Here is a 27653-nt window from a genome sequence, read left to right on the forward strand (position 1 = left end):
GCAGCCAATCGGAAGCCTCGGAAGCCACACTGGACGTTCAACTTTCAAAGAACGTTCGAAAACCGGAACACTTACTTCTGTCTTTTGATCGTTCAGGAACCGGAACGTTTGGCTCCCAAGGCGTTCGGGAGCCGAGGTTCCACTGAATAGCAATGTGGAATCTGCATGCAATAAATGTGTTCCACAAAAACAAACTTGTTTCCGCTTGTCGCTTTCATTTTACTTTGTCTTAGGAACAAGCTTTGGCACAGAAATGTGTAAACCAGCTTTTAGAGACACATATTCAAATGGCCAAGTTTTTTTTACCGTGTCATTTCTGTGTATCTTATGGTAGGCACTTTTGAGCCTTTTATAGGGAGAAGCAGGTATACATTGAACAAACAAGTCCTAATGAAAATAACAATTCCTGTCTGTGGGACATGACTTACTGCACTGGACTGCTCCAAGGATTAATGAGGAGATGAAAAATTGTACGCTGCTGTTTTTGTGGCCAGGATCCAAAAAAACCAGCGCGGCTACTTTCGTGCTCTCAAGGCAGGCTCTGTGGGCATGTGTTTCACAAACTTCAGCCCCTTTCTGCCTTGCATGGTAAACAACTTCTGCATCTTGAAAACGGCTGTAAAAGAAACTCAACATGTGGTGATGGGAATGGTTTGTGGGATTGGATTGCCTGTTCTTCCAAAGGCCAAGAAATAAGGATAAAAATCCCACTGGGTGTGTGCAAATTCCTGGGTGTGCACTTTGGATCCCGGCCTTTAACCTGCAGAGCAACTTTTTAAACCCAGAAAACACCCATGAATTTCCAGTTGCACCTGAGCTCGGGAGACCATGCTCGATGCAGGCTATAATAACTTGAGTGCTTGTGGTACCTTTTAATGCCTAGCAAATGTGTTGTTGCGCAAGCTTCTTCATCCCACAAGACAGATGTATTTGTCTATAAGGCAGCCTGGGGCTCTCATTTATGTTTGCTGCTTCAGATGAGCACAGCTGCTGTTCTTGAAGAGATCACAGTACAGTCTTTGCAGGCGTGAATATCAGTTTTTCTTAGTGTTTCCCCCCCCCCCCTCTGTGGAGGCTGGTGTCTTTAACGGTTCGTTAAAACCAGCTTTTTTATGAGGATGTGGTCTGAGGAGAGTTCTGAGGGCCAAATAGTGGGAACCGGAGGGCCACATATGGCCCCGAGCCTAAGATTCCCCACCTCTGTTTTTGATAGACTCTAAATATACAGCTCATTGGGCATACCAAGGAGCTTGCAGAAGTTTGGTTAAGATGATATAATCCGTTCTCTGTTATTTTCTTTAAAGATTCATCTGGGAATATGATAGCCTCACCTAACAAGGAAGGCTGGTTGCAGCAGCCATGTTTCATTCTAAAATATATGTACGATTACAAGCTTCTTCTGTCTAGTGAGTTGAGTTTGCAGTTCATTGGGGAGCAGCGAACTGTGAATGGCGCCAGGTATTTGGAAAGGTTAGGTCTGAAACACTGCGGAGTTCTGGTTTGTCTAGGCTGGAAGCGTTCCCTCATGGCAATAGCCTATAGAAATCCAAAGGTCAAGCAAGTCCACTGCTGATTAGTGTACCATAAACTGAAGTCCCTGGAAGAAAAAGGAGTGAGGAAAGGAGCTGAACCAGGAAGAAGAAGTTTCTTGGATTTGGACGTGCCACCGATTTGAGTGAAAGAACTAGAGTCTCGCTTCTTGACGGTTTTGCAGTCAAAGTAAAAGAAAAGGCTTGTATGCTGAAGGCCCAACCTAGCGCTGTCATACGGGTCTGTCTCAAGGTACCTTGGCCAAAAAGCGTTGAGCGTTAGCTCAAGGGGAGGTCAAGCAGCTGTCAAGTGCTTCTCATCAGTTAATGGTTTCAGTTGTTTCATAGAGTTAAAGTCCTGCTCAATTTTGGGGTGTGGATGAAAGTGTGCCGTTAGCAATCTTGGACTTGATCCTTGGAGTCGGGTTTGTTTAAGGGAAATTGCATGAGCTGGCCCTACAGAGCACTTCCCAGCAAGAGCTGAATTGTACATACGTGTACAATGCTCTGTGACGTGCAGCTGAATCTATAAAATGCCTCCATTGAAGTGTTGGGCACGTTTGGATGTTACACTGAACTAGACTCTAGACCAGGCACCCCCAAACTCAGCCCTCCAGATGTTTTGGGACTACAGTTCCCATCATCCCTGACCACTGGTCCTGTTAGCTAGGGATGATGGGAGTTGTAGTCCCAAAATGTCTGGAGGGCCGAGATTGAGGATGCCTGCTCTAGACTCTCCCCAAGGCCACATCCCTCCCTGACCCTTGCTTCTTGACTGTTTTTGCATGGCTGGAATATGGTCTTGAACTCTGAAAATGCCTCTTGCATTCCTGATGGAGGACAAGGAGGCACACATGGGTAGAAACTAGCTTACTATGCAAAGATAAAATTTACATTCATTGCTGCATGCATTTCTCCCTGTGGCATTACCCACCACTGGAAGGTGGCTAAGAAAGGAACGCAACCCTTGACCCAAAAAAGGTCCCACACTCTTGGTGCTAAACCATGGTTTCTAGTGAACTTGTTTGAAACACATTACAGTGGTACTTCGGTTTAAGAACAGTCCGGTTTAAGAATGATTTAGTTTACAAACTCCGCAAAACCGGAATTAGTGCCTTGGTTTGAGAACCTTACCTCGGTCTAAGAATGGAAGCCGAACGGTGGAAGAGCACTGGCAGCGGGAGGCCTCATGAGGGAAAGCGCACCTCAGTTTAAGAACGGTTTTGGTTTACGAACGGACTTCCGGAACAGATTAAGTTTGTAAACCGAGGTACCACTAGATGTCGTACTCGTGTGTCAGTTGGAGTGAGTTGATATGACAGACTTCAGCAAAGTAAAAAGTTATTTATGGGTAGCTTGACACTGCTGCTTTAATTATGGGTTGATATCATGGTTCAATGTAGGGGTAATCAATATGATGTGTTCCAGATGTTGCCCCAGTATGATGCGCTCCAGATGGAAGTCCCATCTGCTCCAGCTCTAGCCATGATGGTGATGATGGGACTTGTATTCCAGCAACACCTGGAAGTCAACACATGGGCTACCTCTGATTTTAGCATGGCGTAAAGAATGGGCATTTTGGGCTGATACCTGTGCATTGGATGAAAGCTCTGTCTACAGTGGCATGATAGAGGTCTGATGAGACATGCCATCCTTTGGTATCGCTATTGCTGAGCGGTGGCTGTGCGTGTAAAACATTTCACCAGAGAAGCTGCCACACCAGCGGAATCCTCTCGGGAAAGTAGTGGCATGTTTCCGTCAAATCTCAGAAGCATATTTTCCAACATGCTTCTTGCTCAGAATATGCCGGTGCCTTTATATGAACTCATTTACTGAAGCAAAGTTCAGGGTGTGTGTCCTCGCTGCCTATGCACACACAAAGCCTGGGTCATAGCCTCTGTCAGTGGCTGCTTATGACGAAGATGACAGATGCCCTTATTTAATTGGAAAATTTGATTCATAAACCACTTGCTCAAAACTGATAACCTCCAAGCGGTGTACAGATTTGGTAGTTTGCGTGTCAAGGCCCTCCAGGACACCCCCAAATAAAGACACAGTTCACACAACATCTTTGTTAGTTTTTGGCATAATTTTGGCCACAACTTTATTGAAATACAGTACGTGAGTGGTTGCTTAGGCATTGGTTAATGACTATCTGTTCCCACACTGAGGTAGGAACAGAACTGACAACCGCAAGCCTGTGGAAGTCAGTAAGGGTAAACATTTTTGGGGAGAGAATAGAGCTGGGTGCCAGGCTCTCACCTCTCCCCAAATGCTCCCAGGGGCTCTTGCATGGCCCTAGCCCCTTGACAGGGGTTCGGACAAGAGCATGGCAAGCCCCTGGATTCCTTTACCGGAATACCCTTGCAGCAGCACTGGAGGGGCAGGCACAGCCAACCACATCCCCTCCACCAACCAAAACTAACCAATGCCTAACCGCAACCTTAGAAGTTGTGACGATTTGCTACGCAGTAGGCAAAAAACCAAATGGCACCAGCCAATCAGCCAAATGGTAAAAATTCCTACCAGGCCCCTGCCCCAAAAGCAGACGACCCCATGACAGGCATAGCAAGGTCAGCGCGAAGAATCCCTAAATATAGGGAGGGTGGGCGGGTGATCCAAGTGCGCGCAGTGAAAAGAGGAAGCTCAACACTGCACACAGGGAATAACATTAAATTCTCCCCAGCAACAATTGGAGGTGCCCTATCAAATTCGTGACCATCCATCCATATTAACCCGCCCAGCAACAGGGGACGTCATAGTTGCTCCCACTGCAACACACGCTCTCCATGAAGGAGAACCCGCTATATAAAATGTGACTGAATTAGGTGCTCGCCAGAACCTTTTCAGACTCCATCTGCCTGCTTGTGTCTTTCCTGTCAGCAGGCAGTTTGAGCTGGCGTGATGTATTGCTGGTCTGAAACTGGTATCGCGATCTGAACTCCGTGCCAGTTTCGGACAATTTACCAATATATTGCCCAGTCATGAGCAAACTAGATCTGCACCTGGTCCAGAACCTGGTGGCCAGGCTATCGTGAAGGACCTTATATTGGGAACATGTGACTCCCCTGTCAAATTGGACCAAACTGGAAAAGAAAATGAAAGGCAAATGTGATCTTAAAAACCCTTCACACATTATGGGGCCTGGATAACTGAAGGACCATGTTCTCTTCCTATAAAAATCTACCCATCTACTCAGAACTTTGGGACACAAGAATAGGGGTGATGTCAGTATCCCCAGAAATATGCCTCCTTGGCTCTCCAAGGCTCTTTAAGGCCTTCTTCTCAGTGGTTAGAATTTATTTTTTCAGGGAAGCTTTTGGTTCGTGAATGGTTGCCCCCTCACAGGATTTTAACTTACCAGACAGCTGTGATGCAATTATTTTTAATGACTATTATACTTTTAAATCCTTTTATTCTTTTCTTTTCTTTTTTTGCACTTCTGCTGTATGTGTGTGTTTCAAGATTTCTTCAATATACTGTTCGTTGCCTTGAGCTCAAGCTGAAATCTAAAACTCCATAGCTAAAGTCCGATTCGCCACATCAAAGAACTTTGGAAATCTTGACTCCTTTGCCTTGCATCAGCTGCACATTTTTAAATCTTACGGTCACCACCATGTGCCTATTTTTAGTGTGGTAGGCCAATGGAGACTGAAAATACTTTTTTTTAAAAAAAAAAGTCGTAGTATGCAAAGCTTGTGTGGACCGGCAAGTTTCTGTTTGGTTCGTTTGCATGTAGGAAAGTTGAAATCATGGCAGCAATAAGCCAGATATCAGTGTTCATGAACCAGTAATGTACATAGTAAAAAATGGAAATTGTTAAATCAGCCTTTGCCAACTTGGTGCTCTTACAGATGCTGTGGACTACAACTCCCATCTGCGCCAGCCCAGCCATTGTAGTCCAAAAAATCTGGAGAAGACCAGATTGGTGGAAGGCTGAGTTAGATGATCCACAGGTTGTATTTCAGGTCTTGAAAGAGAGAGAGTGGAGCAGTAGAGGATCATTTTTTCACTGCTCTTTTATTGAGCGACTTCAAATGTACGGAAGGTGAGGAATAGTGGGACTCTTGTTTATAAGCCTTCCTGTCTCCCACCTCCAGTCCACTTCTTTCTATTAGGAACAGTTCTGGCTTGCATTCCTAACTTGAGGAGAGAAATCAAGCTCCAAACGGCATCACGTGGCTCATTATTATTCCGTTGCTTGCAAGCTGACACATGACGGAAATGCAAAGCATTGAGCAGATATGTGAGGGAGCATTCACTGACGAGGACAACAAATGCTCTGTCAAAAAGGCCTTTTTGCCTTTACATTTTTTTGGCAGGACGTGCTCTGCTCTGCGACAGCGTGGGTTTTCCCCTTTGACTGGCTGACGTCTCTTGCAAACAACCAGCAAACAGTCACTGTCTTTATCAGGGTAGCAGAGGGGTTTGCAGAGGCTGCTTGTGTCTAGTTTTCACCGCCAGAGACCCTGTTTTTATACTGACCTGTAAAAGGCATTATTACAGGTGGAAAGTTTTTAATGTGTGACATTTTAATGTATTTTTAATCTTTGTTGGAAGCCGCCCAGAGTGGCTGGGAAGACCCAGTCAGATCGCCGGGGTACAAATAATAAATTATTAGTATTAGTATTATTATTATTATTATTAGAGTAGTGTTTGGGGGGGGGGATGACACATTATGTGGGGTGGTGAACTACCTTGGCTGACTGCAAGCCTCAGGTTTCCCACCGTGCTTTAAAATATAGCCTCTTTTCGATTCATCATAAGGGATTTCAGAGTGGTGATAGAAGAGATAGATAGATAGATAGAGAGTTATCTTTGTTTGTAAGGATGCTCAAGCTTGCCAGCTCAGGCACAGGTTTTTGCTGAGGTGGTAAGCTGGACCATAGAGCTGCCATTTGCAAACTGATGTCCTCCTAAGGTAAAGGTAAAGGGACCCCTGACCGTTAAGTCCAGTTGCAATTGACTCTGGGGTTGCAGCGCTCATCTCGCTTTACAGGCCGAGGGAGCCGGCATTTGTCTGCAGGCAGCTTCCGGGTCATGTGGCCAGCATGACTAAGCTGCTTCTGGCAAACCAGAGCAGTGCACGTAAACGCCGTTTACCTTCCCGCCGGAGCGGTACCTATTTATTTACTTGCACTTTGATGTGCTTTTGAACTGCTAGGTTGGCAGGAGCAGGGACCGAGCAACAGGAGCTCACCCTGTTGTGGGGATTCGAACCGAACCGTCCTAGGCTCTATGGTTTAGACCACAGCGCTACCCTAGTTTTGGACTATCTCACATCTGTCCACAGGGAAAAGGCTTTGCACAGAGGGGCTGCTACTGGCTCCATAGTTTCTGTCTCTGCACTGTTAAAGGACTGTTGGTCTAAGCCAGTGGGTTTTGTTTACAGAGTTCCCCCGCCCAGCTCTTTCTCTGATTTATTGCTGTTTCTGTCTTACCTGCATCATGCATGTAATGCCTTCTACCAGTACCCCTTTGAACAATCATGCCTCTATGCTCTTCACAGAACTACAATTCCCAGAGAGTTTCCTGGGAAGGATTGCTAAAGCACTTGGGGAAATTGGGCTCTCCAAATAACCTTCAGCACCCTTAAAAAAACTATAGTTCCCAGGATTCTTTGGGGGGGAACAGTGATTGCTAAAATGGTATAATAGTGCTTTGAATGTCTTGCAGTGGCTGCTAATGTGTTTTTGTGCATTTTTTTACTTCACTACTACTACTTTAAAATATATTTATGCACGTTTGGGGGTTTTTCTCTAGCAGTTGAGAGGATTGGGGTGTTTGTGAAAAGGAGGAAATACCCCGGCCGGTTTAAAATCAGGGTTGTAGAAGGGGAGGCTACCTGAGGTGAAACAGAATAGGATGGGTGGCAGTAAAGACTTCAGAGTCCCCTTGTGTGTTCCTCTAATCCAGGCACCCCCAAACTCGGCCCTCCAGATGTTTTGGGACTACAATTCCCATCATCCCTGACCACTGGTCCTGTTAGCTAGGCATGATGGGAGTTGTAGTCCCAAAGCATCTGGAGGGCCGAGTTTGGGGATGCCTGCTCTAATCGTTGGGCCCCATTGGATATGCCCGGTAATATTAACTTACAAAATATTTCTTTATTCCTATTTTAAAGCCATTTTAATTCTTCCAGGCTTCACTAAAAATAATCACTTTACCAGCTGGCGTGTTTACAATCTTAGCTGTGGAAGAAGAAAAGCGGGGGTTAGAAAAGGGAGATGTCCCACAGTGGCAGGAATAAAAAAATCTCTTCCATTCCATTGGTGGGAATGGGAGATTGGCAGATAGCTGAGATGAGCCTGTTGACGACTCTTAACGACTGCAATAGGTCTACAGGAAAAGGCAAGGGGTGAGAAGGTGAAAGATGGCTTAGTCATGTATAATGAGATAGTCATGTATAATGAGATCTGCCAATCTCCCATTCCCACCACCCTTCTGAGTAATACCCCTCCCCATCTTCTCACTATATAGAAGGATCTGGCAACTTCTGTTTCAGTGTATCTGAAGAAGTGTGCATGCACACGAAAGCTCATACCAAGAACTAACTTAGTTGGTCTTTAAGGTGCTACTGGAAGGAATTTTTTTATTTTGACTATGGCAGACCAACACGGCTACCTATCTGTAAGTGGCAGGAATGAAATTGGCTGTATCGGACATGGCAGCTGTTGAGGGCCCCATACATGTCAGCAGGGCGCACTTGTTCCTTCAGCGTATTTTCGATTATTGATCTGGGTTCCTGGCTGTTGATTGTTCTGGTAGCTTCAAGTTCCAAGTTTTATTTCCTACCTAGCAGGGCTATATTGTTGGTGGCAGAGCCTGCCCTGTGGAACGCCCTCCCATCAGATGTCAAGGAAATAACCAACTATCTGACTTTTAGAAAACACCTGAAGGCAGCTCTGTTTAGGGAAGTTTTTAATGTTTGATGTTTTATTGTGCTTTTAATATTCTATGGGGAGCCGCCCAGGGTGGCTGGGGAAACCCAGCCAGTTGGGTGGGGTATAAATAAATTATTATTAGAGAGGGAGGAGACCCCAAGATTCAAAGCACAAACACCTCTTGCTAGTTGGCAGTCTTGTCCTCCTTTATTTATAAAGTACATTTCCCCCCACTCTCTTCTATACTGTGAAAGTGTGCCAGAACAACGGCTAAGTGGAGAACTCAAATGTTTTGTACAATACAACTGCCAAAGCTGCAAACTGAAGGGAAAGGGGTCTTATCCCTTGCCCCTCAGATTATTTTCCCACCAAAGAATCACCGCTTCACATTGTTTCCTGTTGCCTCTGTTCTTTTTCTTACCAAGCCTTTAAACTTTTTTTTTTTAAAAAAGGCTATTTCTCTCGCTTTGTTTTTAGTTTGTTTTTTTTATTAGACAACTTGAGTACCCCATGAAAGAAAAGCAGGACGGATGATTAAACCTGCAAGCAGTCTTGTATGTGGTATTGCTCAGAAATAATAACACCACTGTCAAAACCCGGTGAAGTTTTGAAAAGTTCAGACTGCCATTTCGATTCATCCAGTTTTATCAAAATTGTAACAAAGGCCCGTATAGTTAAAGCTATGGTTTTCCCAGTAGTGATGTATGGAAGTGAAAGCTGGACCATAAAGAAGGCCGATCGCCGAAGAATTGATGCTTTTGAATTATGGTGCTGGAGGAGACTCTTGAGAGTCCCATGGACTGCAGGAAGATCAAACCGATCCATTCTGAAGGAAATCAGCCCTGAGTGCTCACTGGAAGGACAGATCCTGAAGCTGAGACTCCAGTACTTTGGCCACCTCATGAGAAGAGAAGACTCCCTGGAAAAGACCCTGATGTTGGGAAAGATGGAGGGCAGAAGGAGAAGGGGACGACAGAGGACGAGATGGTTGGATAGTGTTCACAAAGCTACCACCATGAGTTTGACCAAACTGCAGGAGGCAGTGGAAGACAGAAGTGCCTGGCGTGCTCTGGTCCATGGGGTCGCGAAGAGTCGGACACTACTAAACAACAAAATCAAAATTGTAGAATTGGAAGGGACCACGAGGGTCATCTCTTGCAGCCCCTGCAGTGCAGGAGTCCTTTGCCCAATGTGGGGCTCGAACCCACAACCCTGAGTCTTCAGAGTCCTATTGCTCTACCATCTGAGTTGATGTGGGAAAGCGATTCTTTGAAAGCAGGATGTTTTCGAAAACCACTGCTTTAAAAGCGATCATTAGCGAGGGATGTGTTTTCTCATAGTGCCTTCATCTCGCTCAGCATTTTGCGTAACAAATGGGTTTGGTGTTTTACAACCACGATAACATTTCCTTTTATAAAAACCCTCCCTGTGCCATATGTTTCTGACTCAACACATCAAGCTGTGTGTGGTTTGACGCATAATCCCCAAAGCAGAAGGTGTTTCCATGAAATTGCTGGTTTTATAATGCTTGGGCTTTTATAGGAGAAGCACACAGCATTACATTTATTTATTTCATAAAATTTATATACCGCTCGACTGTAGGGGAAAAACCTCAGTACAGTTTAGGTAAAGGTAAAGGGACCCCTGACTGTTAGGTCCAGTCGTGGATGACTCTGGGGTTGTGGCGCTCATCTCGCTTTATTGGCCAAGGGAGCCGGCGTACAGCTTCCGGGTCATGTGGTCTTCCGGGTCATGTGACTAAGCCACTTCTGGCAAACCAGAGCAGCACACAGAAATGCCGTTTACCTTCCCGCCTGAGGGGTACCTATTTATCTAGTTGGCAGGACAGTGCAGTTTAGCAGTGGTTTAATATAGTAGATTGTATTTAGAATGGTCACAGGACCAGTGGTGGGTTGTTGTTGTTTTGTGTGTGTGTAGGGACATGGGTGGTGCTGTGGTGTAAACCACTGAATCTTGGGCTTGCTGATTGGAGTGAGCTCCCATTGTTCGATCCCAGCTCCTGCCCACCTAGCAGTTCGAAAGCGCATCAAAGGGCACGTAGATAAATAGGTACCGCTCCGGCGGGAAGGGAAACGTTGTTTCCGTGTGCTGCTCTGGTTCGCCAGAAGAGGCTTAGTCATGCTGGCCACATGACCTGGAAGCTATCTGCGGACAAATGCTGGCTCCCTCGGCCTACAGAACAAGATGAGTGCCGCAACCTCAGAGTCGTCCGCGACTGGACTTAACGGTCAGGGGTACCTTAACTTTTAGGGCCTTTTCAGATGTACTGTTTGTCAGACTATAGCTGCTGCTTCCTTTCCAAGTTTTCCTGCATGCTTCCACATAGAATCCTAGAATTGTAGAGTTGGAAGGCAGTGGCGTAGCGTGGGTTGTCAGCACCCGGGGCAAGGCAAGTAATTTGCGCCCCCTAACCCGTGGATTTGCGCCCCTAACCCTAACCCCCAGATGTTGCGCCCGGTGCGGCCGGCCCCCCCCTGCACCCCCACGCTACGCCACTGTTGGAAGGTACACCGAGTGTCATCTAGTCCAGCCCCGCTTCAGTGTAGGAATCTTAACTGAAGCTATCCATGACAGATAGCTATCTGACCTCTGCTTGAAGACTTCCAAAGATCACACCATTACTATTCAGGAATGCTGCAGACATGAAAACACTTTCTCTTCTCTCTCAAAAAAATCCAGCAATTGTGAAAGACTCAGAATAGTTCCGAATCTTTATATTTATTGTATGTGCAAGGAAATGTGTGTGCCGTTTCCCATATTCTGTGAGGCATTTTGGGTATATATTTTGAGCAACTGTCATTTCATGAGCCGTTTTTGGCAGGGTTTTTTATTATTATTTATTTATTAAATTTGTGTACCGTCCTTCATCTTAAGATCTCAGGGCAGTGCGTAGCATAAAAGTACAAAAGTTATCCCTAGCTCAGACCAAAACAGTTAAATCAAGATGTTCATGATACCTGTTCTCTTCCATGAAATCTCAAGGGTGAAAATCTCAAGTGTGGCTACAACCACAGTTCTCAATCTGAACACATCCTGTCGTTAGTGTGGATGGGGGAAAGTGTGATATCTTTCCCCAGAATGGTGGCATTTGACCAGTGGGGAGAACAGTCTAGTCCAGTTTGCTTCCAAAAACAAAACAGCAGCTGTAGCACTACATCTGAAATTGGGATATATTTAAATGGGAATCTTAAGAAGCTTGGTCTGTAGATGTATTTAAAACGCCTTATGAAGGGGCACTTGGGGGATGTAAACTAGGACTGCAGCTTCCAGACATCCAGTTTAAAAACACACCCACACACCCCTGCAACAACTGTGTTCCGTGGATCGGATGTTTGGCCTGTCAGCCCGCTATTTAGTTGCTGAATTTTGGAACGGGGTGCAGCCATTCCCAGACTATACATAGGAGTGTTATTCAAGCACGTCTTTTGTTCTGTTTAATGAGGTCATTTCATCTTGCGCCCATGGCTAGTTCCCCTCTGTGCCTGCTTCTTGCTGGGTGCGGCCCGTCATTTATTTCTCCCCCCGCATTGACGTGTGCCTCCTTACCCCCTCTGATAAACTCAGAAGCAACGAAAAAGGGGACATTTCCATTCAGCTGTAAAGAGTGAATGTCCATTTCACTGAAGTGCCTCAGACTTTACAAATATTGCAGTGGCATTTCTGTTCACCCTGACCTCTCCTGTTGAGGCCAAAGCTTAAAATCTTCATGTGCATTTATTTACTTAAGATATTTCTAGCCTCCACTCTTTGTTAGGAAAAGGAATCCCAGAGCAGGTTACAAATGCAATGATAAAGCTATCAGATAATGAAACCATAAAACGTGTGTAGCAGTTACAACTGATAATCCTAACAACAAACCTAAGAGGCACACTCGCCCTAAGACCTGAATAAATAAGGAGGTCTTTTTATCTGGTGCGGAAAAGTCTCTTTAAACTTTGCACCAACCATTCTAGTGGGGCAGGAGTGCTGAAAATCATGTCAATATATTTCACAGCTGGCAACCCGTGAGCCCTTTTGGTTTCAGATAGTACATGGGTAGAAATGTCTAAAATGCCCAGGGCAGAAATTTTCATGGCCCTCCAGCGCTATGGTGGCTTATCTACCAGAAGTCATGTATTTTGCATTAACTACGGAAGAATATACAGTCGTACTTCGGAAGTCGAACGGAATCCATTCCGGAAGTCCGTTCGACTTCCAAAACGTTTGCAAACCAAGGCGTGGCTTCCGATTGGCTTCAGGAAGCTTCTGCAGCCAATCGGAAGCCACAGAAGCTGCGTCAGATGTTTGGGTTCCAAAGAACATTCGCAAACCGGAACACTCATTTCCGGGTTTGCAGTGTTTGGGAGCCAAAACGTTCGACACACAAGGCGTTTGGAATCCAAGGTACATCTGATTCAGACCAAGGTTGCTTGCAGGTGTGTGGTAGTCTCAGTGATTTCTGGATGAAATAGATTATCTTCGTCTTTTCTGGTATGGCTACGCACCTCCTTTCTGCTTTGGTCTGTTAGGGCGGACTCTCACAGGAACTGAGTACAGTGGTGCCTCGAGTTACAGATTCTTCAGGTTACAGACGCTTCAGATTACAGACTCCACTAACCCAGAAATAGTACCTCAGGTTAAGAACTTTGCTTCAGGATGAGAACAGAAATAGTGCGGCGGTGGTGTGGTGGCACCTAGAGTCCCCATTAGCTAAAGCGGTACCTCAGGTTAAGAACGGTTTCAGGTTAAGAACGGACCTCCGGAATGAATTAAGTTCTTAACCTGAGGTACCACTGTAGGTGAAATGTCCCTGTTGCTTCTTCTGGATCTCTCAGTTTTGAGGCAAGTGCGGTGGGTTTTAGCTGCACAGTCGAACTACTGTAGCCTCGCCCCTCCCTGCCTGCTCCTTGTCTGCCCTGTGTATTTGTTCCGGAGGATTGGGGGAAACCCCAGAATAGATTTAGGAGTTGTACAGGGAGAGGAGAAAGTGGAGAAGTTCCCTGTGCAGCTAAAACCCCTTGTGCTAGCAGAACTGTTTAGTTGGATACCTCCCGGAAAGAAGAATTTAGGGTAATGGTACTTGCCAAAAACCTCTACTCTTCACACTTGTGCAGCAGAACCTCTGCTGTCTCCTCTCATATGCGCAGCTGTCAAACGAGAATGATGCATTGCTTCTGTAGATGTTTTCTGCATATCTAGGAATAAGAAGCATCCAGTGAGTCTGCGCGACATTCGCCGAGAGTGCATTTAACTCCACGTGTTTTGTAATAAAGAACACACATTACGTAAAATATTAGAGGCAGCGCAGCAGTTCAATATATCGAGAAGGCTGCCAGATGAGCTTCTGTTTTGAATAACTGCAATTCAGTTTCCAGTGTGTTCTCCAGGATTTGCAAAAGCAGGGCTGCAGAGAATACAGTGTATCAATAGAAAACAATGGGATGTAGAGTGTGTTGCGGTAGTCCAAGCGGGAGATAACCAGAGCATGCACCACTCTGGCAAGACAGTCTGCGGGCAGGTAGGGTCTCAGTCTGCGTACCAGATGGAGCTGGTAGACAGCTGCCCTGGACACAGAATTGACCTGCGCCTCCATGGACAGCTGTGAGTCCAAAATGACTCCCAGGCTACGCACCTGGTCCTTCAGGGGCACAGTTACCCAATTCAGGATCAGGGAATCCTCCACACCTGTGCGCCTCCTGTCCCCCCAAAACAGTACTTCTGTCTTGTCAAGATTCAACCGCAATCTGTTAGCCGCCATCGATCCATCCTCCAAAGTGTACTGTTTCCTATTTATCTGTGGTGGTGTGTGTATGGTTTCTGTTTTTATTTTCTTAAATGTTTACATCAAACAAGGTTATAATGTGATCCCGCATTATCCTTCTTGTCTGCCCTGAGTGTCTTCAGATGCACCCTATAATTGGATTTGCAATCTTTAGACCTGCATTGGAGTGGTCCGTAGTAATTTTATGGCTTGCCATGCATTCCAGTCCTTTTCCTTCGATGGGTGCCCAAGCAGATAGAGTCTAGCCTATAAAGTATCAGATTCACCAGATGCATTTTTTCCCCAGCAAGTTTGGCAACACCTTGAATCATGTAATCAAGTATACCAGGATACAGGAGAGAATACATGCATACACAAACACACATATATACATACATATATACACACATACACATACACACACACACACACACACACACATATATATATATACACACACATACACACAAACATATATATATACACATATATATTTACAGTAAGTGTATTCCAAATATGTATTTCTGTGCAATGTACACTCTGATCATTTTCAACCTTTTTCTTTTACAGATCTATCCATAGCAGTACAAAAGTTTTCCCAGTCGCTTCAAGATTTTCAGTTTGAGTGCATAGGAGATGCTGAGACGGATGATGAAATTAGTATTGGTGAGTGTTCTGCACTGCTTCTGCTCTCCTGACTAAGATTTTAATCCTACGCAAAGTAGAACTTGTTAGAATTACAATACCAGTGTTCTCTTGGCACTTCTGTTCAGAAGCCAGGAATAGGCAGGATCATGGGTTTTCAGTCCTCCTAATGCAAAATATTATAATTGCAAGATTGCATAGGTTGTGCAAGACAATAATTATAAGGATTCTCATTGGAATACTTTTAGGATTGGGTTTCGGCTGGGAGAGCCAGCTACAGAGTTTGACTGTCCTATCTATCATGGGTACCACCTGCTCTTTCTGCCCTCTGCATAAATATGCTATCTACATGAATTGCAGTTTTGGACTCGCTTCAAATTTATAGCGTCACGCTATGTTTCTCCCATTCTTGGCTAATATCAACAATCACTTAATCCTTTTTATAGCTGCTATTCTGCGCCACTGTTTCTAAATCAGTTGGACAATGTATGCAGAAGCTGTGTAATGTGTTCTTTCATGTGAACAGGATCACCCACTGTTCAAATCAGGGATCACCAGTTTTTATGCTTTGGGTATCCAAGGATTTGTGTGAGTTCAAGCTTCTCCAAGGCTGCAGTGGCGTAAGATTCATGGCTCATCCTCTTAGCTTGACTTTTAATCAATGAGATATTGAAATGTAGCCTGAAACTTTTTGGGGTTTAAAAAATATCTGTTTACATGTGGTTAATCTGACAGAGAGAGAGAGAGAGAGAGAGATGCTACAGCTGAAGAAAGGCCGATCATTTTGAATAAGAACAGGGGACCCCACCTATGGGGAGAGATGGCTAGAGAGGGATGACAGAATGTGAAGAAATGAAAACCATGTAAAAATCCCATATATTTCTGGATGTTATCTGTGTTATCTGTGGGGTGGTATGATATGGCCATATTAATCCTTCCCAGATGGACATTAGATTGAAAACGCAATACATCACTCCCCCTATTGCTAATGACTGCAATTCCTTCATCTTCCAAAATGACACTTGCAATCTTTCAGCCGCAGATGATAGATGGTGAAGATGCAAGCATCTTAGCTGTTGAAGATGCATTATCATGAAGTGAGCTTTCATCTCTGAAACTGGATGAGAAATATAAATTGGCAGGGAATGGGTGACATTTAGATCAATTCTATGTCAAGTGCCTGGTGGGTTTTTTAAAAATAAAAATTCAGTGGAACTAAAATGAGAGTGTGTTCACTTAGACTGTGCTACGAAGTTCAGGTGCTGCTTTTGGGATTCCCATAGACATCTGGGTGGCCACTGGGAACAGGATTAATAGTAGTAGCAGTAGTAGTTATTGTTGTTGTTATTTTATATGCTGTCCATCTGACTACGTATTTTGGCCATTAACTCTTTCTTTTTTTGTTTGTTTGGCACATAAAAAGTATAGCTGGCAATATTCGTCTATAGGGGGGAACCCTAACCACTTCAAATTCCACAGTTGGTTAATACCTTTTATTAGGACCAACCAAAATGCCACAGGAGTTTGGAAAAGCTTCTGAGTTCTCTGGAACTCTTGATCAGGCAAGATGTTACACAAAGGCACGAGGAATGAGCGGGATGAGGAAAAGAAGAGGGGAAATGCAGTAAAAAGTTAGGCAGCCATGAATTTCATTTGTAGATTCAGTTCCAAGATGGTGACCTCTTGGGTCATGCAGCCAGGATTCTGGTATGAAGAAGCAGCGCTGGGGGTATGTGACAAACGAAAGGCTGACTTTGTAACCCAGTTCTGCCCCAACCTTAAATAAAAAACACATTTCTGCAGTTGGCAGAGCTGCTTGGCTTCAACTGACTTTATTAACTTAGGGTCACATTCAGACTATACATTTCAAGCTCTTTAAAAGCCACCACTCCCCTCAAAGAATACCGGGAACTGTAGTTTGTGTAGGATTCTGAGAATTAGACCCCTCACAGAACTGCAAGTCCAAGATTCTTTGGGGAAAGCCATGACTGTTGAAAGTGTTTAAGTGTTTAGTATGGTTCACTTTTATATGCCTGTTGTCTTTGTCCATGGAGTTTTCTTGGCAGGGATACTGGAGTGGCTTGCCGGTTCCTCCTCCAGGTGGATAACATTTGGTCTAAACTCTCCACTATGATCTGTCCATTTTGGGTGCCCTGCTTGGGATAGTTCATAGCTTCTCTGAGTTATTCAAGCCCCTTCGCCATGGCAAGCCAGTGATCCATGAAGGGGATTTTGAATTATGGTGCTGGAGGAGACTCTTGAGAGTCCTATGGACTGTAAGAAGATCAAACCTCTCCATTCTTAAGGAAATCAGCCCTGAGTGCTCACTGGAAGGACAGAAACTGAAGCTGAGACTCCAATACTTTGGCCACCTCATGAGAAGAGAAGACTCCCTGGAAAAGACCCTGATGTTGGGAAAGATGGAGGGCCCAAGGAGAAGGGGACGACAGAGGACGGGATGGTTGGACAGTGTTCTCGAAGCTACTAACATGAATTTGATGAAACTGCGGGAGGCAGTGGAAGACAGGAGGGCCTGGTGTGCTCTGGTCCATGGGGTCACAAAGAGTCAGACACGACTAAACAACAACAACATGGTTTACTTCTGCTCCCTGCCTAACACGTGTGTTTTACAAAAGTTCTCCAGGCACACTTATTCCTTCTGTCTCCCAGCTGTAAAGCCCCATTTGCACTGGCTTATTTATCACTGTTCTTTGGGGGAAAGGAACAGCATCCTGTGGGAAGCATTCTCAAGACAGGGACATTCTCAGATTTCCCTTTCTTTCCTGAAAGGCGACGTACAATGCCTGCATTGCAATGTCTCTTCCCTTGCTCCCACTCTTCTTAAGGCTTAGCTTCACAGGGTTCCCCAATAAATGCACTTGTATCATCCAGATCGAAGAGTTGAGCAAAATTTGGGCATGAGCGGATCATAGTAGTTCGTTGGAATCAAGGTTCATAAATCAAGTCAAGTAAGAATTGAATCTGCAAGTTCCGGTCTTGACAGTATAACTTTTTCTTTTCCTTTGGGGAAGGGCTATAGCTCAGGGGCAGACGTTGCCTGCAGAACGCCCCTCCCTGGTGCAACCCCCAGAATCTGCAGGTACGATTGGGAGAGACCCCAGTCCAAAACACTAGAGAACCACTGCCTGTCAGTATAGATAAAAAAACCAAGCTTGATGGACTAATGACATAGCATAAGGCAGCTTCCGATGTTCAAATGGAAGCAAGGTCTCTCTTATCACAAAAGGGCGAGCGACTTAGGTGGCACTAATGTGTGCAAATATTTGCCAGTATGTAAACTCACAGCTATTTAAGTCATATAACAGCTCCTGTCTTTGTCCTTCGTGCTTGCACAAATATTCCTCAGGGTTACTAGCCAGAGGAAATATCTTGTTCCTTTCTCCACTCTTTTCCCCGCCTCTCCCTAAGAGCGAAGGTAGGTGTACTTTTAGCGCATGGCGGAAGTGGCTACAATAGCTTGTTGGGTTTTGAGCACCTTTAAGTATGTTAGAGCTAATAGATTAAAAAACCTCTCCTCTTGGGTAATGTGCATTTTTGCTTGTCCGTAATGCATCCTTGAAGTGTGCTAAGGACTCTTGCCTTCCCTAGATGGAAGGCAGAGTGCGGCCATTGTCTACGTGGGTGGAAAAAAGATCTCTCAACCCTCACTTAAAAGTTGAGGAAAGATTCGTTTCATTAATGAAAACAAAACAAAATGGTAAACTATTTTTGAAGTTTGTGTCTGGAGTGCGGAAGTAGAGGGTAGATTCGGAGAGTATTACAGCTGCAGTGGTGGCAATTTTGATAGTCACAGGAGGACTGCAGTGGGAGGTTAGCTGAGTAGGAATGGGTTTAGGAGATTATTAGTTCACCCCAAACTTCAGATCATTGTGAAATGATTTCCACCAATCCTCAGGCACTTGTGTTTATTAATCCTGGGTGAAACAGGATTGAAAACCTACCATGATACTTACCTAGTTCTCTTAGCCCAGTAAGGCTGCGACAAAGCCGTTTCATAGAGTTCCCAGATGTTCTCACCTCCAAAAAGTAATACCAAAAGCCTTAAGCTGTAAATTACAAGGTGTTGAATAGCTTACCTAAAAAACCCACAGCCACCTACGGTTCACAGAGAAGGGAGAATGTGTCTTCGTGGTTGGGCTGCATAATGAAGCAGAATTCCTCCTCTATGATGTGGTGGAGGAAATTAGTAAGGGATCACTGAGCGTTAGCGGTCACGGAATCAGATCGTTTTTGATCTGCCGTCATCAGCAGAAGCGTAGATTGCTGGCTCATGATTAACTGTGGTCGATGACTCCTTGGCCTCGGGGGTTTGTCTGTGTTGTCCTCTAGTGCTACATGTGTTTCGCTGAATGTTAATAGATAACATAATTTGTTTTGGGAACCCATTAGGTCATGCACTGGTAGCTTCCCACCCCCTCAGGTGTGCATGGGAAATGCATGGTGAGGGAGGGGAAGGATCTCATGCTTTTCTAAAGTCACAGAATGACTCCCTCCTCCCCATCCCTCCCCCTGACAAGCTGAAGACCTTGGAGAAGGAGAAGAAGAAGAGTTTGGATTTGATATCCCGCTTTATCACTACCCAAAGGAGTCTCAAAGCAGCTAACATTCTCCTTTCCCTTCCTCCCCCACAACAAACACTCTGTGAGGTGAGTGGGGCTGAGAGACTTCACAGAAGTGTGACTGGCCCAAGGTCACCCAGCAGCTGCATGTGGAGGAGCGGAGACACGAACCCAGTTCACCAGATTACGAGTCTACCGCTCTTAACCACTACACCACACTGCCTCTCATGGAGTGTGTTCATTCTTTCTTTCAATTTATGGTAGAAGACCATGTGGCTTAACTGGAAGGGTAATAATATTAAGAATAATAAATTTTATTTATACCCCGCCCTCCACAGCCAGAGCTGGGTTCAGGGTGGCTAACACAAGTAAAATTACAGTAAAAACATAATGGGGCGGGGAACTAATTTAAAATACAGGTTAAAATGCAATTTAAAATGCAGCCTCATTTTAAAAGTAGCCCATAGATCAAAACCATAAGGGGAGGGAAACATAAGGGTCAGACTGAGTCCAAACCAAAGGCTAGGGCGAACAGCTCTGTCTTGCAGGCCCTGTAGAAAGATGTCAAGTCCTGCAGGGCCCTAGTCTCTTGTGACAGAGTGTTCCACCAAGTCGGGGCCAGCACTGAAAAGGCCCTGGCCCTAGTTGAGACCAATCTAAGCACCTTGTGACTTGGGACCTCTAAAATGTTGTCATTTGTGGACCTTAAGGTCCTCTGCAGGACGTACCAGGAGAGGCGGTCCCGTAGGTACGTGGGTCCTAGGCCGTTAGAAACATTTTGGCGGAGAGTTTGTAGGACAGGCATTGTCTATCCCTAAGTGTGTGTGGGGGTGCACATGAGTGACCCCAAAACTTTCAAGTCTAGGAGCATGGGGCCCTTACTCTTGCCCCTGTTGTCTGATTTGAGTGAAATACTTGAAATAAAGGTGTCCTTCTCAATATTTTGTACATCACAATATTTGACTGAATTCAGCTGACTAGTTCAGTGCTGCTTGGGACTGATCTATTGACCAGACTCCCAAACCTTCATTTCTGCCAACTTTCCAGCTAGTAAGTTTGCTTAGTGTGAAGACTTTGGCTGTGGGAAAATATGTTGAAAATTCTTCAGGTCCCCCCCCCCCCCCCCGTTCAAGAATATTTTGGGCAGGTGTTTTTGAAAGCAAGAAGCTATTTAATGAGACACAAGTTTTGCTTTGTTTTTCAAAACCCTTCCACTGCTTTTTATTGCTTCACCCACACGCAGCCACCCACATGTAAAGATTATACAGCTGCAGTTATTGAGATGTCAGGTGTGTTTTCTCCTCATTTAAAAATGTGCATATGCCTTACGGACTCCAAGTGGATAGCAGAAATTGTTTCTCCATTCTGTGTGCTTTTCGTGCTAAGAGGTATGGGTTTTGTTTGCAGACTAATAATAGCATACATACCAGAAGGTTGGGGTGGGGAGGGGAAATGGTTAGAGCATTGGACATGGCCTGGAAAGTGTTGGGCTCAAAGCTTGGCTGCTCAACCTTGAAGCTTGCTGGGTGGTCTTACACAAGCCACTCGTTTCTGTCTAATCCACATCTGAGTTGTGCTGAGGATACAAGCTGATGACATGCTGAACTCTTGCGTCGGAAAGGAAGAGGAAAGGCCAGCGCCAGCTCCAGATTTTCTTAGAAACATGGAATCATAGTGTTGGAAGGGACCATGAAGATTGTCATAGTCCAGCCCACTGCAATTCAGGAATCTTTTGCCCAACGTGGGGCTCGAACCCACAACACTAAGATTAAGAGTCTCATGCTCTAACAACTGAGTTAAAGGCATTTTTGAAGGGTCCTCAGGCATGTCAGCTTCCGTGAACCACACTCCCCTCTGCAGAGACTCACCACCATGATCACCATTGTGTTCTTCTCACTGCTGTCTCTTGCTTGTTTCCCAGCCATTGAGCAATCCGTACGTGGCATCTTAATTGAACTTTCTTTGCCTACTGCTCTACCATTGGCTGGGCCAGAACAAGAGGCGATTGCTGAAGAAGAGAAGGTCCGGGGAGCTTTGTCGCTTTTGGTGTGGCCCCTTGAGAAGATGCTGAAGTGTGCTGTGCATTGACACATGTGGAAAACCATGTGAAAACCCAACCAATTGGGTCTGTTGTGCTGGAGGCCACCATAACTGTGCAGAAGGCTCTAGGTCTAAGAGTGTCTTCTATTTGAAACCTTGGAGAGCTGCTGCCAGTCAGTGTAGACAATACTAAACTAAATAGACATGATGATGATGATGCCTATTTGAGTGGGTTGCCCACTTCCAGCAAAAATATTAGAAACACATGAAAACATTAAACATTAAAAACCTCCCTGTACAAGGTTGCCTTCAGATGTCTTCTAAAAGTCAGATAGTTGTTTATTTCCTTGACACCTGATGGGAGGGTGCTCCACAGGGCGGACGCCACTGCTGAGAAGGCCCTCTGCCAGGTTCCCTGTAACTTTACTTCTCACAGTGAGGAATTGTCAGAAGGCCTTTGGAGCTGGACCTCAGTGTCAGGGCAGAATGATGGGGGTGGAGAGTATAAAACAGCTTACGGCCTCAATTTTAGACGTAACTCTTTTTTTAAAATATAATTTTTATTAACAGGCCAATCAAATCACATTATTTCCAAATCACATTAGTTCCAAATTATACAGCCAATTTTTTAAATTTTTGTTGGGGGTACCCATATTTCAAGCTCCGAAAAGGTGTCCAAACATCACTTATATTGCTGCTTTAATTAGACAATTCTATCCAGTTCTGTCCAGATAGTCTCTTTGTTACTTTCCTCATCTTCTTCTTGTTATCATATATTCCTTTCTTTGCAATCTCTGATAATCTTCACAAGCGGGTTGAAAACAAACGTCCTCTGTGTGGGTTTTACACTCTCCAAAAATCATATCACATAAGGACAGCCGCCATTTCCACACCTCCGTAAAGAGACTTTCCCTCGGTCTGTCCATTAATTTTCCCAGGCTTGCCAGACATATCTCAGAGGGCTCTGCCAAGGTCTAGATCGCATTCCTATAAGCATTCACATTCCAATGACCCTGGTCCTCCTCCCCCATCCTTCTTAAGCAAGCCTGTCTCGGCGAGACGCCATTTGAAACTGCGTCATAAAACTTTCCTCCGTTGTCCGATGTTTACCAATCCTCTCTTTGATCGATAATTCACTCCACACAGTTCCTGAATTCCTGCTTGTGATTAATAAATTGCAACGATTCTTCTTTCTGGGGTGGAGGGTTATTAATACTCACATAAGGCAAAGAAAAAGAAATTTTTTTTTCCTCCACCCCCCTTTCCGTTTCGCACCAAACATACCAGTCTTTTAATGGTGATTCATCACTTGATTTATTTGTCCCACCCATCGCTCCGCTTCCAGAGATCCATTAATCAGCAGTCTTAACTCCCAATCTTCGCTTGATGTATGTGCTTTAGCTTCTTTCCAATTATATATTTCCAATTATATGTTTCGCGCTAAAGCAAGCAGTGTGCTGATTGGAGACAGCGTACGGGAAGAGCCAACTTCACACAAGGGCTTGTGCCAAGTGTCCGCACCCCTTCTTTCGAATCCGGGGGTGAATTATGGACACCGCTGGCAAGGCAGTCCCCCCATCCCCTTGGGGGGGCCAGGAAGACTGCATACTTCCCATAGCAGCCTCTTAATTACCTCGTGTGGGTCGGAGAGATGTTATTGTCGGCCATCTTCCAATGCGCCCTCTGGTGGCCCCCCAATTTTAGACGTAACTCTTGACTGTATTCATCCTAGCTGCACAGCTTAACTTATGCGGTCTCTTTGTAAGCTCATGAAATAATGCGTTTTTGAAAGCAAACAAAATTCCCACCCTTCAGCCATTGATGAGGTAGTGTTCATGCCCACCTGCACTATCCTTTCCTTGCTTTGCCAGTTCCTCACTCATCACCTGAAAGTGCAAAGTACCTTCACCTCAGCTCATCACCTGAAAGAGCAAAGTACCTTCAGATGCCGTAAGGAGAGAGGCCAGAATTGAGTGGCACAACTCGCCAAAGATCCTGTGCATTATGTGCCAGGCAAAGCCGGAAGAGCATTGAGCCTCTGTGCTCATCAACTCTTTTCCAGCTCCATGGATGTCTTGAGCATTGGGGTTGTGTTGGTCACATGCCCACCCAGTTCCTGGCTCCAAGGTTTTGCCCTTTGTTAACACTTTTCCTCAGGAGGGATGGATTCCTCACACACCCACGCCCACACCTATTAATTTCTTTAGTACGTCTTGTCTTCTCAACCTTGACCACTGACGAAAGCAATAAGTAATTCAGTAAAAAAGAGACCGTGTGTAAATTTATTGGGAAAGAAACCAAGTTAATAAATTAGTTTTTAAGAGTTTCAAACTGATTTACAGTACCCATTGTTAAACTTCTCTTGGCATAGATGTACGTGTGGTGGATCAGTATAATCCATCTTCTGAGAGAGGGTGGGCAGTTCCTTGGCTCTTCAACTCAAAGTGAAAAGTTCACATTCCAGGCTAGGTGCAAATTGGTTCAAAATGTGGAAGATTTATCAAGTGTTCACATGATTAAGGAAAGGGACTTGGAAGCAACCATGTCAGCAATTCAAGATGATATATCGATTGGTTAGAATAAACCCCCTTGAGACAAGCATCTTGCCTCACTCCAGTCAAATACATACAGGTATTATTTATGAGTTTCTAGATAGCGGATGGACCAAACTATGGCCTTGGAGTACAGTACTACCTTGGGTGAAGAACTTAATTCGTTCTGGAGGTCCATTCTTAACCTGAAACTGTTCATAACCTGAGCTACCACTTTAGCTATTGGGGCCTCCCACTGCTGCGGCACGATTCCTGTTCTCATCCTGAAGCAAAGTTCTTAACCCGAGGTACTATTTCTGGGTTATCAGAGTCTGTTATCTGAAGTGTCTGTAACCCGAGGTACCACTGTACTTAATTCTGTGGCAAAAGTTTGCTTCGCTTTTGAAGGGATTAACCTAAATTCATTGCCTGCACAGGAAGCCACTGTGATCCCCGTGCAAAGTGGCCTCAACTTTCCGAAGGGTCGATGACATTAAAGTATAATGAAGTAGCAATCATTTAAAATCTCAAACAGCTTCCCTGTTCTGTGTTTAAACATTGATTTACACATTGCTCTGTAGTCCAGTCCTTTTTAGCTACCATAATCCAGAGCTTGCTGGATCAGGCCCATCTATTCCGGAATCCTGTTCTCATGGTGGCCAACCAGATGCCTGTGGAAAACCCATAACCAGGACCTATGCACCAGAGCTCTTTCCTCACCTGCAGTTTCCAGCAATTGGTGTTCAGAAATATTACTACCTCTGCCTGGGGAAGCTGAGCCTAGCTGTCATGAATGGCAGCCATTGATAGTTTTATCCTCCATTAATTTGCCTAATCCTCTTTTTCAAGCCAACCAAGTTGGCAACCATCACTTCCTCCAGTTTCTTTATAAAGTGTGGAACTTCCCTTGCCTTTATTTACAACTAGACCTAGTTTTTGCCCAGCTGCTTCTGGCATTTTTGGGTGTGCATCTGAATCCTTGAGACAATCCTTCTCAGCCTGGATTTCCCCTGAATTCTTCAGAAGCGAAGACATTGCCCTGTGAGCCAGAATTCAGGGAGAATTTGGATTCACATTCTCAGATGGAGCTGGGGTGGCAACACAGTGTTCGAAATTAGCCAGGCGCCAGGTGGTTTTTGACCACTTGCAACCAAATGAAGATGCCTGGGTGCCGGGATAGCACTTGACATCTTCACCATCTGGGGATCATTGGATCTGGACTGTTTTCACACACTAACACCCCATCCTGTAGAATTCTATCCGTTATAATTTATCTGCACAATCAGAATGAATTCCAGGAATTAAATTGCTTTTTCTGTGCAGCCCAAGCAAGAGCAGTTACCATTAAGAAAAAGAGGTAGAAACAGGCCAATATCTATATGGACTGTCCCTGGATCAAGTGACTTTTCTTTAAATTCTTAACCTAGCTCAAGGTTGTCATTTGAACAAGCCAGATGTTTAACTGAGAATCAATCACAGTCAGTCCATCACTTGGGAAATGACACTTGATAGCCGTCTTGCCCCCAGATGGCAACTAGATATTCTGCTTGGGCGACTGTAACCTTGGTTTAAGGAGACATTTGACGCCTAGCTTATATAGCTGAGTTTCTAATACTGATACGTGTGCAGACATTTAGGACTATGTCTCCCATCAGCCCTAGACTGAGGGCAGTCTAATAAAACATCTGGAGGGCATCAGGTTTGGTGAAGGCTGATAAAAAGCGACTGCGATTGTAATTGTAGTTTCCTTGCAATGTCATGTATATGCAGGGTTTGGGCATGTCTAGTGGGTTGTTTGGTTTATCTCAAAACTCTTTTTGAAACGCCCTGCAGTCTCTGAAGTGCTTTGAGAATTTGCATCCAGTTCGCATGGGGAATATGGAGTTAGTTATACTCAGAATCCTAGCCAGCGTTCTCCGCAAACTGTTTCTCTAATGGTAGTAGGTTTCTGAATCCTACTGTCATTACAACATCCTTGTAACCCTCCTGGGGTGATCTCATACTTCGAACTGGCTACAGATCTAACCTCCTTAGCAAAGTTTTCATGTTATGAATACCGGACCCTATCTGCCAAACTTTGTGGGGCCTGGTGGTTGATTTGGATGAAGAGCTTGATAAAATACAGCTTATTACTATATCAGGAATGAGCATCATACCCATGCATTTGCCCATTCCTAATTTTGTACACCAGTTGCAGACTTGTATCATGTTTACTCTGAAGTAGAATTTCCAGGAATGTCAATACTGGGAACCTGTGGCTTCATTTGGACCCTAAACCGCAGTATGAAACCAGAAAGCATTTCAAGTAGAAATGCAAAATTTGGGGTTTTGGTCTTGGTGGTTTATGTGATTTTAAATGCTTGCCTTGATGGAATATAGAGGAGATGTGGAGTTTTGTGTGTGTGAATAATAATAATAATAATAATAATAATAATAATAATAATTGCTGAAGCTTGACTCAAGGGCTGAAAAAGTTATCCCACCGCTGACCAGCTACATGACCTTGCCTGTTTCAGAGTCTGTGGCAGGAGGGTTTGTCATCTACCCTGAATCAAGGGCTTCCCCATTTATTTTATTGTTGGGGCTACCTCTCCACATACAGTAGTGCCTCAGACATTTTGGTAAACAGCAGGAGGCTTCATTGGGGTATTAGACTTCCCTTTCAGGTTTGGTTTAGGCAAATAGGTTTTGCTTAAGATGTTAGTAATATACTTTATTGGTTTAAAATATTTATACCCAGCTTCTCTGCCCACCAAGGGCCCCAAGGCAGTAAACAACAGTCAAAATCATCATCATCATCACCATCTAATTTGAAACTGATGTAATTGGTAATAAACAAATAAAACACAAGCTCAGGTAGGAATTAATGAGGCAAGCTCTTTTTCTCTCTTTGCCTATATCATTATTAACATAGAAAGGTGAGGATTTGTATTTCATGGGTTTGACACCAGAGGATGTCAGGAAGGGCGGCTGAGGGAGTCTGGCTTTGGCACTGCCTCTGCCTTGGATTTGCCTCACAGAGGGAAACTTGACTTCTCTGTTAAATCTGCTTCTATTCACATTTGAGTCAGGGGCTTAAGCAAGATTCAGTGGGGCACAATACCTGCGCCCATGTTTTCCTTAGATATAAGCAGAATCAGAAGGATTACTGATATGTTCCTGACAAATGGGGTTAGGCCTGAAGTACAACCCGTCATTTTTGCTCTCTTCATTTAAAAACCTGTTTAGGAAGAACACCTGGAAAGCGCTTAAATTAATAATAAAAAAGAACATCTGTCTGTTTCTGGAAACAAAGCCCTGTACATATTAAAATCCTTAAAATATTTTTCAACTGGATGATGTCTTCGGTCATATTTTATAAATAATCCGAGTGAAGGGAGTAGAGCTCAAGAGAATTTATTAAATCATAACAAAAAAAACCCTTACTTTGGGTTTTAAGCTTCCATTAGTATTAGTCAACGAGAGCCACTTTTTTCCCGCTTCTAGAAATGAATGGGTTTCCTTTCTGTAAAAGAGTACAAAGATTTTAAGTGCTCCAGACAATACGTACTGTTTTTCAGGCTCTTTCTGGATTTGGGAAAGCTCCAGAGAAAACAGCTGCAAACCTGTTTTGGCTTTGGGGAAAGAAACCGCCAGACAGAAAAAAACAGTTGCATATTCATCCTGTTGTATATGTTAAAAGT

General features: G+C 44.5%; 1 protein-coding gene across 2 annotated transcripts in view; it reads left to right on the plus strand.

The window, feature by feature from the left end:
* ARHGAP42 (Rho GTPase activating protein 42) overlaps nucleotides 1–27653 on the plus strand; it is a 164579-nt gene that overhangs the window by 21791 nt on the left and 115135 nt on the right. The window contains exons 1-2 of one of the 2 annotated variants that reach the window (XM_082219139.1): nucleotides 12599–12817; nucleotides 14745–14840. In XM_082219139.1, the coding sequence (XP_082075265.1) occupies nucleotides 12715–12817; nucleotides 14745–14840 (199 nt within the window). In that variant the 5' untranslated portion in view covers nucleotides 12599–12714. Of the gene's footprint in view, nucleotides 1–12598; nucleotides 12818–14744; nucleotides 14841–27653 lie in introns of those variants that run through there. The other variant, XM_082219138.1, reaches the window with a different exon arrangement.

This window comes from Podarcis vaucheri (genome assembly GCF_965113315.1).
Source record: "Podarcis vaucheri genome assembly, chromosome: 4".
NCBI classification, from domain to species: Eukaryota; Metazoa; Chordata; class Lepidosauria; order Squamata; family Lacertidae; genus Podarcis; species Podarcis vaucheri.